Raw genomic sequence first — 19,747 nt, 5'->3', positions numbered from 1 at the left:
TTTGTAATTAATAAAACAAATGCAAGCTTCTGGTAAAGCCTGGCAAATGTCAACAAAGGTAAGATGGAGGCTGTGAGACCCGCGAGAACGGACGTCACGTATGTCAGTGACCTCCTGTATAATCCAGTAGGTTCTGGATTATAGCACAGAGTAGGTTCTCAAAAAAGTCTACAGCTTGGGGGCGCCTGGGTGGCTCAGTGGCTTAAAGGTCTGCCTTCGGCTCAGGTCATAATCCCAGGGTCTTTGCTCAGCAGGGAGCCTGCGTCCCCCTCTCTCTCTGCCTGCCTCTCCGCCTACTTGTGATCTCTGTCAAATAAATAAATACAATCTTAAAAAAAAAAAAGTCTACAGCTTGAATTCACGACAAAATAAATATCACCCATAATCTCATTGTTACTGAATTTTGTCCCGTTTCACCTTTAGCCTTTTGACTATGTCGTGTGTGTGTGTGTGTGTGTGTGTGTGTGTGCGCACAGACAATTGAGAGCACTTTCTTACGCCAATAAATATCTGAAAACACCATTTTATTAGCCCGGTTACATTTTGCTACATGACTATGCTAAAGTCACTCAATTATTCCTCCATCCTTACCTAGTTAGCAGATTCCAAATTTTTATTATTAACGGAAATGTGAAAACCAAGCCTATGCATTGTATTTCTGATGAATAATTCAGGATTAGTTCCTAGAATACAGGACCCAAAGAGGGATGAAACATTTTAACAGACTTGGCATACGCACGGACCTACTGCTTCTCTAGATGGGAAGTCCCAGGAAGGCTGACTATTGTTTGCAACTGTAGTTATGAGAAGTTGTAATATAAAATATCTTTCTCAACTGCTGCATAGGGAGGTTGATGTGTTGAAACATATTTTGTTCTTTAATTACGTCTCCTCCCATTTTAAAGAACCTGAACTTGTTTGAAGGACCGGCCATTAATCTGGGGCCCAAGGAGATGGAATTCAGGGGTCTGTAAATGTGGATGGGGAAAGTGCATTTATATTATAATTATTATATATATATATTTTAGCCTTGAACTGAAAATTGAGCATACCCATCAATAACGAACGTAGGCCAGAGCCAGAGCTGTGAGGACGGTGACTTCACCAACTGAATTGGCAGTGACCTTCACGTCACCTTGAATTTGGAATACATACTTCAAAACAGATTCCGCCTTTCACATTGTTTAAAATCATGGTGGTGATGAGATGGGCTCCTAGGCTTCCTCTGCAGGGTTTTAGGAAGGAAGCACATTCTACTGCATCACAAAAAAATTTTTTTTAAACTGTGTTTCCCTCTACCCACCCGCCTCGGGCCTGCTATGAGTTTGATTCCATGAAATGAAAAACAGTATTTGGAGAAAAGATTCCTAGGCATGAGAGCTGCCAACACAGTCCACGGCCCCAAAAAGGATGGGGACCCATGTTCAGTGGTCACTGTGGGGCAGTCAGAATAAGCACAAGAGACAACAGTTAAGACACGCCACGCGCGGTGAAGGGCTCCAGGAATATGGGCCAGGTGGTGCCAAAACCGGACAGGAGGACAGCGTCAGGCCGTATCCAACATGACGTAGTGGGCATTGAATAACACATGGTGGACCCTTTCTACCCTGAGGCACAACAGCCTGATGCTTCCGTAAGACCCGTGACCCATCCACAGCAACACAGATGACACAGCATTCAGTGCCCGGCGCAGGCAGAGGACTCATACTAGAACTCACTCGTGCTGACGTCTTGCGTGGCTTGGATGTTATGGCTAACTTTGGTACCCAAGTGATCCTTGTTTCCACTTCAGGGAAGACAAGCTTCCTTCTGAGTAACTTTACTTCTGCTGGAGAGCGTGGAATTCAAGGAGCCCACGGGCCATCCTGCAGGTCGGGGCAGGGAAGGCGAGCGCTCGGCGAAACATGGACAGCCCCCAGCGATTTCCACCTGTCACCCCCCCCTTTGAATGATTTCGTGGGAAAGCAACCATCTAAGCCCACAACTGCCCAGTGGCATGTGCTAAAGACATCCCATATCTCCATATCAAAGCCAACGGGCCATTAGCTTTTAACACCCACGCCACATGGTCCCTAGACACTCACACCGTCACATCTCTTTCTCAGGGCTCCATGATGGTTTTCTCCGTGAGGCTCTGTTGTAATAAGCACTGACACACCAAGTAAAATGCCGTTCTCATCCAGGTTCCAACTGCTTCCAGGAGTGGGTCATCACAACCATCTCCTACAAGCAACTCGGGGTCCGAAAGTTACACGGGGACCATGCTACGTGGTGACAGAGATGATCCCAGGGACTCACACTGACGTCAACGGAGTGGAAAGACACTTGCTTACACTTACAGAGTCCCAAATGATTGCTGCACATTTTGAAATGACCCTGACCTGATTATATCCTAGGCTGCTATCTGTCCACGACTGAAACACCCAATCCTTTTTTCTCCCTGGAGTATTTTAGAATTCAGATTGTAGTCAAGAGGCCATGACCTTGTAATGGGGCTGAGGTCATACATCTTATTTCTGGTAGAAAAACTAGGTCTACCTTTAGGACAAAGAGGAAGGATCGAGAACCCCCACATTTACTGATCAGCATCTTCGGTCCAATGAGAAACCTCTCTTCAAAACAGGGAGACAAAAAAGCTCCCAGTGCTAGCTGGTCCCTGCACCATTTCCTTGGCCTCTGAGCACTGAGCATTCACACTGAGGATAAGGTTCCACTGAGAAAAAGGTTTGAAATCTAAAAGAGCAAATTCATCTATAGAAAAGAGGAAAATAAGAGTAATTCAGGACATAATGAAGTCATCTGGTACCCGCTAACTTGGTGGACCCCAGTGAGAAGTTGAACCTGAACTGCCGTGACATGAGCTCTAGAAACGGCAAGTAAGTGGAGGCTAGAACACACCAGCTACTGCTGCTGAGCTCCTGCCCCTGGCACCATGCCCCGCTCACGCACACGGGGCGCTCTTCCCCGTCGCTGGGTCCTGTTCCATGGCGATGGTGTTGCTCAGTGTTTTAGCCACTCACCAGCTGGGAGACACGTGGGTTGTTTCCACTTTGGGCTACTTTGGGAAATAGCCAACTTATTTGTCTCCAGTATTATGGAGACAGAAAAGAAAATGCAGTATTATGGAGACAATCCCCTTGGAATTGGGGAGGTGGGAATTCACAGCAGATGAGTTAAAAAAAAAAAAAAGAAAAAGACTTTCTGGTAATGGAAGTTTGCTCTGATACCAGATTGTGGTGATGGTTGAAGTTTTCTAAAACCCATTTAACTGCATACTTCACATGGGTGAATTTTATGATATATAATTTATAACTCCAAAGCTCCAAAAGAAAAGGAAGGGCACTAAGTAAGAATATAACGTTCTGTGACCTTCTTGCTTCCTCCTCCAATGAGGCCTAGAAGGAGAAGGTATGCCAGGCTAAGTGATGACAAAATTAACCACAAGAGTTAAAGGTGAACAAGTCATCGGGGAGACTTCTTGAACTAATTGGCACACAGCACGGAAGCAGAGAGCTGTCAGAAGAAAGGCGCTTTTAGACATGATAGAAAATCCAAAACTTGTACATTTAAAAATAAAAGAAGCCATCCTGTCCAAGAGAACAATAATCAGAATGAAATTTTTAGAACCTGAGAAACAAGATGATATTTTTCACAGTGGGACTATAAATTAAGCTACTTTGGATGGATCCTATAATTCTCGTTTTGTTTCTTTTTTTAACGTTCCATGAAACACTATTATCTTTCTAAACTGTTCCCCAGGCCTTCAAGAAACAGATAATCCAAACACGGCGTTTGCTTCACGAAGCTGAGCACACCAGGGAAACGTGGAAATGCGGGATGTCTGCAGGTGCTCCCGGGAGCAAGAAGGCAGAGACCAGAGCAGCCCGGATAGCTAAAGGATCGGAAGGCCAGCTGTGCCCCGGAACGTTCCCTCACCCTCAAAAACATCTACGGTATGCAGGGATCCATGCACCTGTTGTGCAATGAACACCTATAAAACAATTATGACCACAGAGACGCCTGACTCTTAGCAAAGGCAAAAAAAAATTGCATTTTGCATTATGCATATATCCTTATTATGCATATGTGCAAGCATAAATAGAGACAGGACAGAGCAAGATACAGAAAAAGATACAGATATAGAAGAGACAGAGATAATGATACACAGTGCACAGAGACAGACACAGACATATTTTTCCCCATTGGACTTTCGCTGATAATGTTTCCCACCTTCGGAGACCAGGACTCTAAGGGCTGTGCACATATGGCGTGCACATGCACACACCCACGCGGACACATGCACACACGTTCCCTCCCCATGCATCTCCAGCTCAGAAATGTATATGAAGGCGAAGAGCCGTCCGCGGGTTTCTAGATGGGCTGCTCGGTGTCCCGTGAGACATGCCTCCTACAAGACGCTTCTGGTGATGCCAGTAAACGAATGCAGAGCTCGTCCTTGGGCCGCGTTGTGAAATCACACCCAGCCAGCAGCCCAGCCTCAGCTGAAGCACTTGGAAGCAAACACAGCGAGCGGCGGGACCTGATCATCACTGCCGGTCAGTCGTTACTCATGCCGCGGCCACTCGTTTTGTGGCGGGGGCGGCAAGGGCAGCCGGCGCCTGAGCTGGGCGCACCCCGGAGGTCCTACAGACAGCAAAGACAGCTTCTGCAAGTAAGGAGGAGTGGTGCTAACTTACGGCTGTCGTCCGCGGAGAGCGGGTGCTAAAAATTTAATTCTAAATCCGGCACTCTCCTTGCCAAGGGGAGATACTAACTATCAAACATATGGACATAATAAAAGTAAAGCAACACAAGGGTAAATTAAGGCAAAGCTCACCCTTCCCTGTGCTTCTGCATAATGGGATTGGGGGAGGGTCAGTCAGGAAGTGGTGAATGAGTCCGCTGGAGGTATAACTTCACAGAGAACTGGGCTCCTGACTTTCCCTCCACTGTAATGTCATGTGCTGGAACTGTCATGCCACGTCCTCAGTCTGTATGTTTCTCACGGAAGCAACATAAGGAAAATTCCATTTCCCGGGACAGAAAATGTAGTGCAGTCTTGGGAAGATGCCCTAGCCGTCTCCTCCACGCTCCCCACACACCTCCCTCCGAGCCGTGCACTGAGGCTGGACTTCCACAGAGTGGCTATGTCTCACCCTGTCTCTGTCTGTAATAACTCAGTGTTTCCCTCAAAATCAGCACAGGTCCGTGTGTCTCTCTTGTAACTACCTGAGAGGTAACATCGGACATGGTACTCAACCTTCCCACTCCCCGCTGCCCCGGATGTTCAGGTCAACCTGAGGCTGCCGCACATTAAGAACTAGGTCTAGGGGCTCCTGGTGGCTCAGAAGGTTGAGTGTCCGACTCTTGGTTTCGGCACAGGGAATGGTCTCATCGTCCAGGGATCGGGCCCCGCCTCGGGCTCTGCGTCGAGTCTGCCTCTCCCTTTGCCCCTCGCCCTGCGCTCTCTCTCAAATAAATAACTAAATAAACAAATAAATAAATAAATAAAATCTGGATGCACATACGTAATCAGATCTAAGCCATTCCTCACAACGGCAGAAAAGATTCCCCCATATGAATGTACTGTTTTTTAAAACATCAGTTCACCTCTTGATGAATATTTAGTTTGGTTCTGGATATCAGTTATTTTTTAAAAACATAGCAACTATGGGGCCCCTGGGTGGCTCAGTGGTTAAGCCTCTCTGCCTTTGGCTCAGGTCATGATCTCAGGGTCCTGGGATGGAGCCCCGCATCGGGCTCTCTGCTCAGCAGGAAACTTGCTTCCTCCTCTCTCTCTGCCTGCCTCTCTGCCTGCTTGTGATCTCGCTCTGTCAAATAAATAAATAAAATCTTAAAAAAAAATTTTTTTTTAAAATATAGCAACGGATGCCATTGGACACATCTCTCTGTGTCCGTAGTCAAGCTTTAAATGGGCTGGATGTATCTAGAAATGCAATCGTAGGGTCCTACAGTCGCACATCTTAAACGTTAGTAGCCAGATACTGACAGATCTCCGAAGTGCAGGAAGCATTTTATAATTACCCCAACACATTGCTACAAGCGTCCCCTGTTCTTCCTCATTCTCAGAAATGCATTTTATTATGTGCATCTTTTCTTCCCCCCTGCAATACGATTAGAAGAAATGATATCCGGCAGTGCTGGAAACAATACCTCGGTCTGTTGTATCCCTAATGCAGAAGTTATTAAAACACACTTGAATGGAAACGCTTCTGACAGGTTCTAAATTCAGACCCAATCCTCGATAAAACCTCCACACATGACTAACGTAATTCATCTCGCACTCTAGGAAATTTTCATTTAGAGCAGGGCAATAAAATAAAATCCTCCACGATCTGGGAGGATGTGGGGATGCGGGCGCCCTACATTATATGCCATTTTAGCACTCTGAAAACAATTAATAGATGGTTTTCTTAGCAGGGTGCTCTGCATTATTTCACTGTGTTCACACGCGGGATCAAGAGATGCTCCCAAGAGTTCAGCAAAGGCTGATCTCGCAGTACTGGTATCAAAGAAGATGATGCTTGACCTCTTAGTACCTCTCTGGTGAAGGGAGATGGCTAGCATAAAAATGAGAAATACGGATCACATTTCCTGACTCTCATGCCCTGTGTTTCTTCTACCCTTTGGAAAGGAATCACCATTCAAATGGTAGTATGTATGCATACCGTAATCCCTAAGTCAATGGTAACAATGTTGCAAGCATTTAAGGCATCAAACAAACCAGAGTTGCACAGGGAACACATATCATTTTGACTTCATACCGTCATCTCAGGATTAGTTGTGATTTAACTCGGGTTCTAGATGTCAGAAGAGCTGAGGAGTCTCACTGAAGACATACCGCCGGAAAATATAGCTAATCAAATTACATTAATAAAAAAAAAAATCTCATGATCTTTATTTTCCATCACTGTGTCTGTCATCTTGCTACAGCTGACAACAGCAAAGTGCAATCATTAACACTTTACTTTCTTATTTTCAAAATGATTTTCTTTATTTATTTGACAGAGAGAGATGGTAAGAGAGAGAACACAAGCAGGGGGAGTGGGAGAAGGAGAAGCAGGTTTCCCACTGAGCAGGGAGCCCAACGCTGAACTCGATCCCAGGACCCTGGGACCATGACCGGAGCTGAAGGCAGAGGCTTAACGACTGAACCACCAAGGTGTCCCAACACTTCGCTTTCTAAAGCAAAACAGAACAGGGTTCAATCTATAAGCTCTCCATTACAAGTGATTACTGCCTGAAACAAAGAGGCCAGCCAGATCTTTCTGGCTTCAAATCTGGGCAACCCAACAGATGGACACAACATTCCACAATAGTCCTTATCCCATTGCGCAATGACAAGGACAAACATCCAGGACTCTGTTCAACAATTGTCACAGGGCATGACAGCTGACTTTTTTTCTGTTTTCCTATCTTATCTTTCCCTAATTCAAACCAATCCACATTCACTAGGGGAATTTTCAGAAACAAACACCGAGCAAATGACGGGGAAACGCATGCGTCACACGTGATGTCACACCTGGGGATGAATGCGGTCTACATTCTGATGGATCTGGTCTCAATTTTTCCCACCCCCTATGGATTTAAAAATCAAAATTGGCATTCTCTTATAAGCTTGTTTGTACTATTATTACGATAGAATTCCTACGTTTTCAAAGTCACTATTTTAAAGTGTACAAGTGAGTGGCTTTCAGCATATTCACAGCGCGGTCCAGGCAGCCCCACTACCAACCGGCATGATACGTTCCTTCCTTCCGAAAGAGACCCACACACACCAGCAGTCGGGCCAGTCCCTGCTCCCCAGCAAGCATGAGCTGCGGAGTCGCAGGTCTGAGAACTGGGCGGCTCGGGACACGTCATCTGAATGTGGTGGGACGTGATCAGAGCTGGTCCAGGTTGTGGATGGGTCAACACCTCTTTCCGTGTTACTGCAAGCAATGTCTCCTTGCGGGGGGTGGGGGGGGGGGGGACGTCACACCGTCTAATCTGCTCGCCTTTTGGCTATAGTGGGTGCTGCTGGTGTGAAGGTTTGTCCAACAGTTTTTGTGCAAAACTTTTGCTTTCAGTTGCCCTGGGTGCAGAACTAGGAGTGCTGGACTTTTTGGTGAGTAGGTTAGCTCTGCCTGAGTGTACAGAGTGCAGTGCCGGACCTTATAACCAGGTTGGCTCTGCTGGGGTGTATAACTAGTACTGCTGGAGCCTGTGGTAATTAGGTTAGTTCCACCTGAGGGTGTAACTAGTACTGTTGGACCCTATGGTAACTAGGTTAGTTCTACCTGGACATGTAACTAGTACTGCTGGACCCTGTGGTAACTAGGTTAGCTCCCATGTTCCTGTGATCATTCTGTTTATACTCTTGTTTGGCTGGTTTTTTTGGGGGGGGGGTTCTCTCCTCCTTCCCACTTCTCATGCTCTCTTCTGGAGTTTCTTTCCCCTGAGGGTTTTGCCCAGCTATGCAGATTCGAGTTTCCACAGCCCAGAACCTGACGGTCACTGCGTTCCAGCTTCTCTCCATCCTCCTGATCTTGTGGCTTGCCCTGCTCGCCCCTGGATCCATCTTTTCTGACCCGAGTCTGAGAACACTCATCAGAGTTTAAAACCATCTCTGTTCCATGCAGGCAGCTCTGCCCCGTCTCTGGTTTTCCAGTGTTGTCTCTGAGTTCATTCTCAGGTGGCATTCTCAGACATCCGTGGCGGGGCGGGGCGGGGGGGGGGGGCCTCAAGCAGGGACCCTGCTGCTCCCGGAGAGGAAGCCTTGTCGGCTCTGCGTGTTCATGTGCACCTGTGCATAGCCCGCCGTCTGCATCAGGACCTGGTCCTGGCTTTCCATGCCTGGGTCTCCACTCAGCCTGGCTCTCCTTCTCTCTCTCTCTCGCACACTTGGGACTGACCCCCTTGACACCCTCCTTCAGCTCAGTCCCATCTACACCTGAACAAACTCTGTCCTAACTTTCTCGCAGGTGCACAACGTTTCTGCTGCATTGCTAAGGTGGGTCGACCCACCCCATATTCCTTCTACAGCTCTGGAAACCTCCCCAGGAGCTGGCCGAGTGAAGGAGATCGCCAGGTACCACGTGCTTTTCATCATCCTACTGGAAATCCCACAGCATCTGCCCTTTAAAATCTGCTGAGAAAGAGGATTCGGGATGCCAGATCCACTTGGTCTGTTCTTCTGTCTTTGGAGCAGAAAAATGATGTGAGCTGGACACAATAGTGTTTGTCATCAATGAGGTTTCCCACTTGCCTTTGACGTCTGGTGCAGCCACTGAGCTGAGTCCTGGCCGATGAGACGCAAAAGGAAATTGGGGGTTGCTGGCATGGTTTCCAGGAAAGTTGCTGGAAGGGAGTTGACCCAACTGAGAAGAGCTTTTTCTACAGGGCAGATGTGATGTCCGGCACCCCAGCAGTCATCTTAGTCTGTGAGGACACAAGCCCTGCACCAGTGTGCCAGGCAAGAAGGACAGATGCCTGGGACCCCGAAGGGCTGGGGAGGTAACATACCAGCTCTGGCCTATATCAGGCTGCTTCTGGGTGAGAGAGAAATAAACTTCTATTTCAGTCACTCCTATTTGCATTAAAAATTAAATAATCCAATAATCCTAACAGAGTTACAGATACACTTACTGATGCCAGAATATTTTCACTTTGAATACACAGTCATGACTTGAGTCATGTCTGTCTCTATTTGAAATATCTATTATTTTTATGGCAGTTCATGTTCTTGAAGTATATACATTTTAAAGCGAGACTTATTACCTACGATAAGCTTAACGTCAGTGTCCTATACAACAAGTAAATGATAATTATGAAAAAAAAAATAAATTCTAGCTGTGTACTCTTGCCTGTCTACGATCTGCTGGCAAAGGAGAGACGTACAGACAAGGTTGAGCACTCCCACCAGAAGTCTTCCTGGAGAACCGACATCCATGGGAACAAATGTCATTCAAATTTATTCAAACCTGTGTCTATGTTACCATCTAAAATCATTTATGCAGCAACAGTGGCAAACTTGGGAAAACACTTCTCGATGTAGAGAACAGCAAGTACATAAAAAATAAATGGCTTCCGTCACACACTGGTCTCAGTTTACCTTGTGCTGTTCGAGTGAGGTTCTAAAAATGCAAGATGCATTCTGATGGGCAAAGCATTTATTATTCTGGTCTGTTCCATACTACTTCCTGGCAACACTCAGTCAAGAGCCCCCAGAGCTGTGATAACATTCATATGTTAATACTATGATGATAAGGTTTTCAGCAACCAAACTTCTCTAGAAAGGGAAGGATGTATTTCAACTCAGATGAGAGAGCGTCTCTCCTTCCTGTGAATTCATCACTACCACAAGTGTCTCCTTAATCCATAAAATTACACCTGTCACCATGACTTAACTGCATTAACACGGCTTCGTGATCCATGGTGAATTATTAGCAATATGAAATCCATGACTCTCGGGCTAATTAAGATTGCCTCTTTGCATTCTGATGATCTGATTCTGACTTTTACGAATAACTAAAAAAACATCCAAAGAGGGCGGGGAGAATTTATAAAGCAAGACAACTTCAGAAGCAAAGCCTTCTAATGTTAAACTATCCACTCTGTAATACATTTCCAGTGATTCTTTGGATAAATAGAAATGGTTCTCCTCCCAGGCCACTCACAACTGGAGCTTGGTGTGTCTTCACTGAACACCATGCTGACAGAAGTAAAATGAAAAATGCTGAAGTGAGGAGAAAATTGGATATACTAATGAATATATCATATTCAAAAATGTTGATTAGGCTGTATACATTTTATTAAATGGTAATACATGCGCAGAGGGAAAAATGCACATTCCAAATGGTTCACAGGATTATGTGACTTACATTCCGCCTTCTCCCCCAACGTCTTGGCACCTCACCCAGAAGAAAACACAGAGGCCATATCCTCTGCTCCAAAAGTACTTTTCTCTGGGGTTTCCCCCCAAACAGGCCTTCAATATACACCCTGTTTCTACGCCTTACTTTTTTAAATAGGTGTACTGGAGAGGTGGCAGCCCCCAGCACAGGTAGGGACAGAGATGAAGTGTAATTCTAGAACCGCGGCCGACGAACGTTCACGGAGAGCCCCACGTGCAGCTCCCTCACTCAGCAGAGCCTTCCCAGCTATGGGGGAAGAACTGGATTCCACAAACGTAACCCGCCCCATCCACACGTGAGCACCATGAATCCCATGACAATGTATGCGTACATGCGTGCACGTGCTTAAACACCTGCATCATACATGTATCGTATGTGGAGTTCTGTGGAGTTGGGCTGCGTGGATACAGTATCTCGTCACGGACACAAACACGTGGTGAATAGATACACATGTAATACACTGTATATCATTATCACATTTTACCTACACAGACGCACAGAAGTGTGCACGTCTATGGGTGCATGTGTACTGTCCCCGACCATCGGGACCCACAGTACGAACCAGAGAACGGACATCAGAATCTATGAAGGGACAAGACATGTTCTCCACAGGGAATGGCATCTTGACATCAGGATTTTGAAGGAATAACACTCTATTTCATGGGGGGCACTTGCTTCTGAAAGAAGACATGGGTAGAAATAAAAGAAGAGAAAGGGCAAGCCCCATTCACTGGTGTGTTTCCATGTGTTCTGCGGACGCTGAGTGTCTGTCCCACTTAAAGAAGAGTTCAAGCCCTTTGCTTGACCAAGGAAAAGCAGCTTACACCCTAATGAGGATGAGGCACCTCGGGAAAGTCTCCTTACTTCTCCTCCAGGCCCTAAGACAAACTGAATTAGTTCTTGGCCAGAAATTCAAAAGCAAAAAAGCAAAATAAACAAACAAAAAATCACAAAAGTTTAAAATGATTCAAACCTGTTCACATTTCATAGAAAACACCACAACCGCTACTATTAACAATAACCCACAGAGGAAATGCAAGAAAGAGAGCAGAAAACAAAACAGACTGGGTGAGATCCTTCCCCCTAAATCCTTCTCCTCTTTTGGTAAAAAATACCTGCTTTCCTACTACCTACTACCTACCTGCCCGTCTACCTAACGACCTATCATGTATCTGTCCACGCATCCGTCCATCCTTCCTACCTCATTTTTGCTAACTTTACAACACAAGAAAACCTTTACTGAGGTTTTAAACTTTACTTCCCAAATCACATGACTGGCACAGACATATTTGGACGTGCGGACACGTTTAAGTTCATCACGTCAACTCGTGTGCCGTTCTGTTACTCCACAGTGAGCGCAGAACTCAAGATCTGCATTTCTTCCCTTTCCTCTCATCTCCTCTACAAGCAAATCTTCAGGAAAAACTCACAGAACACCGAGCACAAAAGGAAGGACGCAGGTGAGAGCCTGAGGGTTGACAGCCCGAAGCTTGGTGCTCCAGGAACACAGAAGGTGCGAAGGAAGGCAGAAGGGATCCCGAATCAAACTGTCCCCAAAGTGGCGTCAAATGCTCCCTGATAATGAACCAAAAAACTGTATCATAGCCTTCAGGAGAGATTCACGTTCTCGATATCAGAATAAGTAAATGGAAAATAAACGTGTTTTTCCAAACACTGAGCTATGAAGTTTAATAACCTGACACCAGGAATACCGTGTTACGTACCTGGGATTCATCTGCTTGTCATTTTTCCAAATTTCGGTAATATCCAGAGCAAAAAAACAACCAGCCTGAAAGTGGCAAAAATATGCGACCAGACTAGGAATTCTCTAGAGCCACAAAAGAAGTTTCAGAAAACAGGAATAAATCAGGAACCACTGAGCATCCGAGTCTCTCTGCCCAGCTGTGAGTTGACGTGTTCTAACTGGGTGGGTCTCAGACACAGATTCAAGTTTTAATTTGTCTCTAGAGTGATGCTCAAAGCCTTATCATTGCACAGCAGACAGCTCGCCGTTCATCAGCCAACATGTGTGCACAAACACAATCGCATACGTCTACGTGGCCAATGGGGATCCCACCCCATGTGTGCCCAGAAAAACACAGGGCTGGTGTCGTAATGCTCTCGAGACAGGGCATAGTATCAGAGATGCCCAGACCCATGCGGGTGGGGCACGGGGGCAGTGCAGGACCATCTGTAGATAAATCCCCCCTGCACCAAACCGCCCTCACAGGTGCCCCGCGGCGATGCTGAACCATGGAGGAGGCCCGCCGTGAGTACAGCTCACCGTTCCTGAAGGATGGAATCCATCCATCCGCCCGAGAAGCACGAGTTACATGCACAAGAGGCATCACATGCAAACCACAGTGAGAAGGGTTTTTAACACACGAGGGGAGAAGGAGCTCCCTGTCCCAGTGAGTCTGGAGACGCCGGATGCTGTGGGGACTCACCTGTTTTCCGAGCCAGCAGATTTCTTCTGGCAAACGATGACGGCAGGTGCGTACTTGCCGCTGTGGTCCGTGCCCTGCGTGACCTCCCAAATGGAAGGGCTGCTGGCTCTCACCCCCACGACGCTCACACCCTTCTTCACCTTGGCCCTGTAGGAGACAGCGAGGGCACAGCTCAGATGGCGCTGGGGAACCCCGGGGTCCCACTGGTTCTGGGAACTTGGGGAACGCATCTGCACACGGCCACCTGGCAGGTGTCAGCTCGCCTTAAACGGGATTCAGTCATGTGTCTGCCAGCACCTCGCCATCGCTCTGTCCTAACTGTCCCCCGGTCACTCCCACTTCTAGCAGGGGGGCGAGGGACGGTGTGCGGGCGGTCTGCAGCCCAAAGAAATCCAGCTGCAGGGGCGCTGGGTGGCTCAGTGGTTAAAGCCTCTGCCTTCGGCTCAGGTCATGATCCCAGGGTCCTGGGATCGAGTCCCGCATCGGGCTCTCTGCTCAGCAGGGAGCCTGCCTCCTCCTGTCTCTCTCTGCCTGCCTCTCTGTCTACTTGTGATCTGTCAAATAAATAAAAAATAAAAAATAAATCTTAAAAAAAAAAAAAAGAAAGAAATCCAGCTGCATTCATGTGTGGCCTCATTTTTTATCTTTTTTTTAAACAATGACTTTCTTGGAAACCCCCAGACTGTGAAAACTAAACAGGAGAAGGAAATGAATTAAAACCACGTGAATGAAGTTAGCACCGACACCGTGTTTCCGGATCATCCCCTCTGCGCCGGGCACAGACAAATGTCTCACCTGGACTGCCTGTGTCCCTCAGGTGTGCACAGGGCAGAACGAGGGGCCCCAGGGACACAGAAGCTGAGGTTTGAACAGACCCAGCCGACTCACGCCTGCGCCCCTCCTGCCACGCAGCCTGACTGTCTCCTCCACCCTGAGCATCACTGTCACGCACCCACCAGGCGCACTTCCCCAGTGTTACAGCGTCAACACTTTGGAGTATCACACACCCCCGTGGGGTCAGCTTCCACTGAGAGGGGGAGGACCTGGGTGTCACGCAGCAGATGACCCAGGTGTCCCCTGGCCCCAAACCGCAGCTCAAACCATGACCAGTGCTCCCCTTGGCCTCACACACACCCATCTGGGGCAGAAGCTGCTGACCCAGGTCCACATTCCCTGCTACCCCACACTGGTCAGCCTGGGTCTGGAGATCGAACACCCACTCGGACTTTACACAAAGACAGATTTGCCAAGGCAAGTATGCTGTGGGCCACACACCCATTCATTCACTCCTTCCTCATCGTCCTTGGCAGGGGGATGACGACACGCCCAGAGGCTCCTTACCAAGAGAAAGGGGTGTCATCCCCTCCCAACGAGCTGAGGAAAAGGGAATGTCACAGCAGAGCCCTGATTTGTTCTCAGAAGTTTTAAGTGAAAAACATAAAGAACGGCAAATGTACAATACAATATGCAAGGCATCGCACACTGTCTGATGTGCAAACTGGCCTCATGTTTGAGAGTCATGTTCGTGACGGGTTTTTTCCCCCTCGTCCCTTGGGTGGCACATGAGGAACTTTGCAGCAGGAGCTACAGGGGCGAGCAGAACCGGGGAGAAGACGGTTGGAGGGTTTGAGGAGACAAACTTCAGAGGTCAAACTGCTGTGTCCACATGGACACAGAGCCCCGGACACAGACCCCGACCCTCCCTCTCTGAACCCTCATACATGCGTGGAGACAAGTGGGGTGGGAAGAGGAGAGAGAGGGACATGCCTGGCCCTAAACTCAGGAACACGATTTCCCACACAAACAACTTCAAGTACATCGTGTAGAAGACCCAGCAGCAGGCCCGAGGCTGCTGTTCCAGAAAGGCTCATGGTCAAGGAGGCCCCTGGCTAGCATCCAGGCTCTGGGCTTATGGGAAGGGGCTGCCCAAACCGTCTGTACAAACAATGGGGTTTATGCCCGATGCCCACAGGAGTCTGGAATCACGGTGCATACCAGGCAGAGGGCCCTGGTGGCCAGCCTCCAGGGAAAACCCTGGGCTTCTAGGCTCAGCTGAGCTTCTCCAGTGGATGACACTCACACGTGAGGCCATGAGTCATTGTGGAAGAACTCGGGGCATCCCACGTGACTCCCGGAGAGAGGACTCTGGAAGCCTGTGCCTAACTCCCCCAGACATCACCCCACATGTCTTTTTCCCTTTGCTGAATTTGCTTTGTGTCCTTTGCTGTAACAAACCAGCGCCATGATTAGGACTGTGTGCTGTGTCCGGAGTCGTCCTAGCAGGTCACCAAACCTGAGGGCGTCCGGGGAACCGGCCACGCAATCTGATTTGACTGTTCTACAAAGAGAAGAGGAACCATGACGTGTGGCCCTCGGTGTGAAAGCTGGAAGTTTTGGGAGGTGAGCTTCAGTGGAAAACAGTATTTCTGCAGTGGGGGAAAAATATTGCATGTTTAGGTTTTAAATAATCATCGTACAGGCCTACACACTGAATTATATATTAGGAATTAGGAATTGAATGCACAGGCCAGATAGCCGTCTCATTTTCCGGAAAATATTCCAGTGCAACACACAGGTGAATAAGCTATGATTTCTGCCTTGTGGGAAATCAATTAAAGAGCAGGCAAACAGGATGCGGTGGCTGAAAAAAAGTTCAATTCACTGAGGACAGCTGCTATTATATCGGGATGAATTCTGAGGGCTGGCCCATTTACGATGCGCTGGAATTTTATTGAATCAAATTTGCTTTAAATAAATAGGTCATCATTCTGGATTTGGTGATCTTTTCATTCTACAAGAGATGCTGGTGCCCAAGACTTCCCCGGTAGAGAATGGGCTCCTATCTTTGTTAAATGGTACTCACAAGTAGGGCATGTGGAGCTCAGAGAATGCTTCCTCCGTGAATCATTCTCAGGTTCTCAGGAAAGAGCGTGGTTGCTTATGTAACCTATGATGTACCCAGTATTTCTTCCTAATGAGCCGGTGGCGGTGAGGTGAAGCTGAAATGACTAACCTTGCTTCGAAGGGATGGTCTTTCTGAAATGTAGTGAGGGACACTAGGAGGTTGCTTTTCATGGACACGGTATGTTTTCCTAAGAGGAGACACACTCTTAGCGCACGTTCCAGACGTCCTGATCAGAAGGATGGATCCTTGCTGGAGAGATCCCTGAATGGCTTGTACCAAGTGTGAACACTCACAAGGAACCGGGTGGTTCTCCCTCGAAGACATCATCGACGGTATACACTGAATGAGGCTTCTCATCGGGTTAGTCATGTTTACACGCTAGCCTCAGAGACGTAAGTGGCGGAGCTGAGGAACTACTAAGATAATTCGTAGGACACGGGTCGCTTGGCATCCCTGGGTTTGGACCAAGTGCTAATCCCTCGTTTGCTCATGACAACCGAGTCTCGTGCATTCATTAATGGATGTTTTATAACCTACTTGTGGTTCCATCCATACGGGCAACCCTGACAGCTTCACTCCCCAGAGATCAACACGGGGCTTAATCTCCAAAGACACTGCTGCACAGTCACACTTGAAAATGTATCCACCCTAGGGACAGGGAAAAGAGCCATCATTTCCCCCATGCTGGGCACGTTGTACTGGGGATGCACACAAGTAAAACCCGCTTGGGTTACGGGCACACTGTGTTTCTCCCATCCAAGTACTAACCAGGCCCAAGCCTGCTTAGCTTCCGAGATCAGACGAGATCGGGTGCGTTCAGGGTGGTATGGCCGTAGACGCATACTGTGTTTCTAAGACTTAGCAGAGCTACGGTATACACACACACACACAAACACACAGACGCACACACAGACACACACTCACACACATATATACAGTTGACCGTTGAGTAACACGGGTTTGAACTACACACATCCACGGATGCATGAGGTTTTTACAATAAATACAGCAAGGGCCATAAAAGCATCTCCTCTTCCTTACGGTTTTCCGAGTAACATTTTATTTCTCTAGCTTCCCTTTTGCAATGATACAGTATATAATACGCAGGACATACGAAACACGTGCTGATCGATGGTGTACGTTATCAGTGAGGCTCCTAGTCAGCAGCAGGCTGCCTGCAGTTACATTCTGGGAGCTCAGAGCTCGACTCTGATTTCCAGCTGCACGGCGAGTTGACACCTCTTCACTACTGTGTTGTGCGAGGGTCAACTGTATACCATACACACATATATGCACACACAGACATGCATGCACACGCACATGCAAACGTGTGTGCCTGTGTGTCCCAGGCACAGCATCTGGTAGCAGAATCGAAACAGGAGCCCGGGTGCTGACCGCCGTGCACACGTCATTCCGCTCCCCCAGCACCCAGTGTCTCCTATTCGGGGACGACAGAAGATGAGGTATGCTTACAAGTGTTGTCAGTCTGGTGAACGGCATCCTTCCCTGTTAACGGATGGAAACTGGATTTCCCCATTGGTTCAAAGTCCAGCGAAAATCCCTCTTGCAAAGATTTTTACCAAAAATGTTCCTCATGCATTTACTCCTCTTCTCTCATTTGCCGTGGGAAAGACGAAAGCATGATCTGCACCCTCATGTGCAACAGGCACCCTGCCATCGCTCGCAGTCACATGCTGCGTGTAACTGCTGCTTGACCGGGATCAGTTTACAACCGCACCCTGCCCCACCGAGTCCGCATGCCCCATGACCCAGAACATTCCAATTACTCTCAGAGCCACATGGACTCTCTCCCCACGTCCAGGCCCTGCCTCACCCAACAACATCCGTGTAATTCTTTACAATGCAATCAGGAGTTCTTCCTAGCTCCTGTGATGCCGGGCCCCTCCTCCTATCACTGGAAGGTACATGGCTAAGTCTCTCCTGTGGCATGGGGACGATCCTAGTAAATGCAGCAGCACTAAGGAAAAGCTGATCCTACATAAAATGTACATCAAAAACAAGGGGGAGGAGCAGGATGGCAGAGAAGTGGCAGACTTACATCTCTTCTGTTTCTAGGAATTCAGCTAGATACTTATCAAACGATCCTGAACACCTACAAATGCAACAGGAGATCGAAAAGAGCAGCAGTTCTAGGAACAGAAAAGCGACCACTTTCTGGAAGGCAGGATGTGCGGAGACGTGAATCCGAAGCAATGGGAAGACCGTGGGGGGAGGGGCCGGCTCCCGGCAAGTGGCGGAGCAGGAGAGCACAAAATCGGAACTTTAGAAGTCGGCTCCACGGAGGGACATCGCTCCAGAGGCTGAGCAGGGGGTGGAGCCCTTGCGAGGACAGTGTGGTCTCAGGTCCCTGGGGTCACAGAAAGACCAGGGGTGTCTGAGTGGCAGAGCCCCCAGGTATTGGAACGGGGAAGCTGACTGCAGACACGGAGTGGAGAAGTGAGCTCTCAGCTCAGGGTGACCTTAAACCGTGGTCCACGACATAGTCAGGACACTGCACTTCCAGCAGGGACCCCGCAAGTGGCACATCCGCGGAGACTGACCTTCCTTCTCTGAGGCAGGAATCTGCTGGGTTTGGAGACTCCACACAGGGCCATGCGCCAGAGACAGAGACGCTCGGTCATAGGCCAAGTGAGCTCAGGCGCGACCGGAGACCAGGGAGCCGGGAGGGACTGATGGCTTTTCTCTGAGGGTGCACTGAGGAGCGGGTCCCCAGCTCTTGGCTCCTCCAGGCGGGAGACTGGGCGGCCGCCATCTTCGTTCCGACCTGCGGGCCCTATGGAAAGCGCTCAGGGAACAAAAGCTCCAGAGCAACCACAAGCAGATGACTTAGCCCAGCCCCTGGCAAGGGCGGCGCAGTTCCGCCTCCCGCAAAGACACTTGAGAATCCCGGCAGCAGGCCCCTCCCCCAGAAGATCAGCAAGAACATCCAGCCAAGACCAAGCTCACCGATGAAGAACAGCTGAGCTCCAGAGATAGGGGAAACCAATGCATGGAATTCATGGATTTTCTACCCATGATCCTTTAGTCTTTCAAAGTTAAATTTCTTTAATACTACATTTTTCTTATTCTATTTTTTAAATTTTTCTTCTTTCCTATTTTAACCTTTTTAAACTATTTTATCTTATCAATACTTTTTAAAAATATATTTTTAAATTTGCCTTGTTATACTCACATTTTATCCCTTCATTGTATTTAACCTTGTTTTTTGTATACATATAGGGTTTTCTTTCTTTAAAATTTTGGGATACAGTTTCTTCTAATGGATCAAAATATGCCCTAAATCTAGCACATGGCTTTGTTCTAGTCTCCAGCCTGATCACTTTCTTCCCTCTTTTTTTTTTTCAACGAACCTCTCATCTTATCAATTCCTTTTTTAGAATCTTTTTTAATTTTCATTGTTACATTCATATTCTATTCCTTCATCATGGTTACTCTTCTGTGTGTGTGTGTGTGTGTGT

General features: G+C 47.8%; 1 protein-coding gene across 1 annotated transcript in view; it reads right to left on the bottom strand.

The window, feature by feature from the left end:
• The window catches only part of LOC111156495 (transmembrane protein 132D), a 582,232-nt gene that overhangs the window by 283,037 nt on the left and 279,448 nt on the right, over positions 1–19,747 (bottom strand). The window contains exon 3 of the mRNA XM_022517432.1: positions 13,364–13,510. Within this exon, the coding sequence (XP_022373140.1) occupies positions 13,364–13,510 (147 nt within the window). The remainder of the gene's footprint in view (positions 1–13,363; positions 13,511–19,747) is intronic.

The sequence above is a fragment of the Enhydra lutris genome, unplaced genomic scaffold, assembly GCF_002288905.1.
Source record: "Enhydra lutris kenyoni isolate GAN:26980312 unplaced genomic scaffold, ASM228890v2 scaffoldscaffold46, whole genome shotgun sequence".
Taxonomy (NCBI): domain Eukaryota; kingdom Metazoa; phylum Chordata; class Mammalia; order Carnivora; family Mustelidae; genus Enhydra; species Enhydra lutris.
The sequence above is the reverse complement of the archived record's forward strand: the minus strand, read 5'-3'. Positions and strand labels throughout refer to the sequence as shown.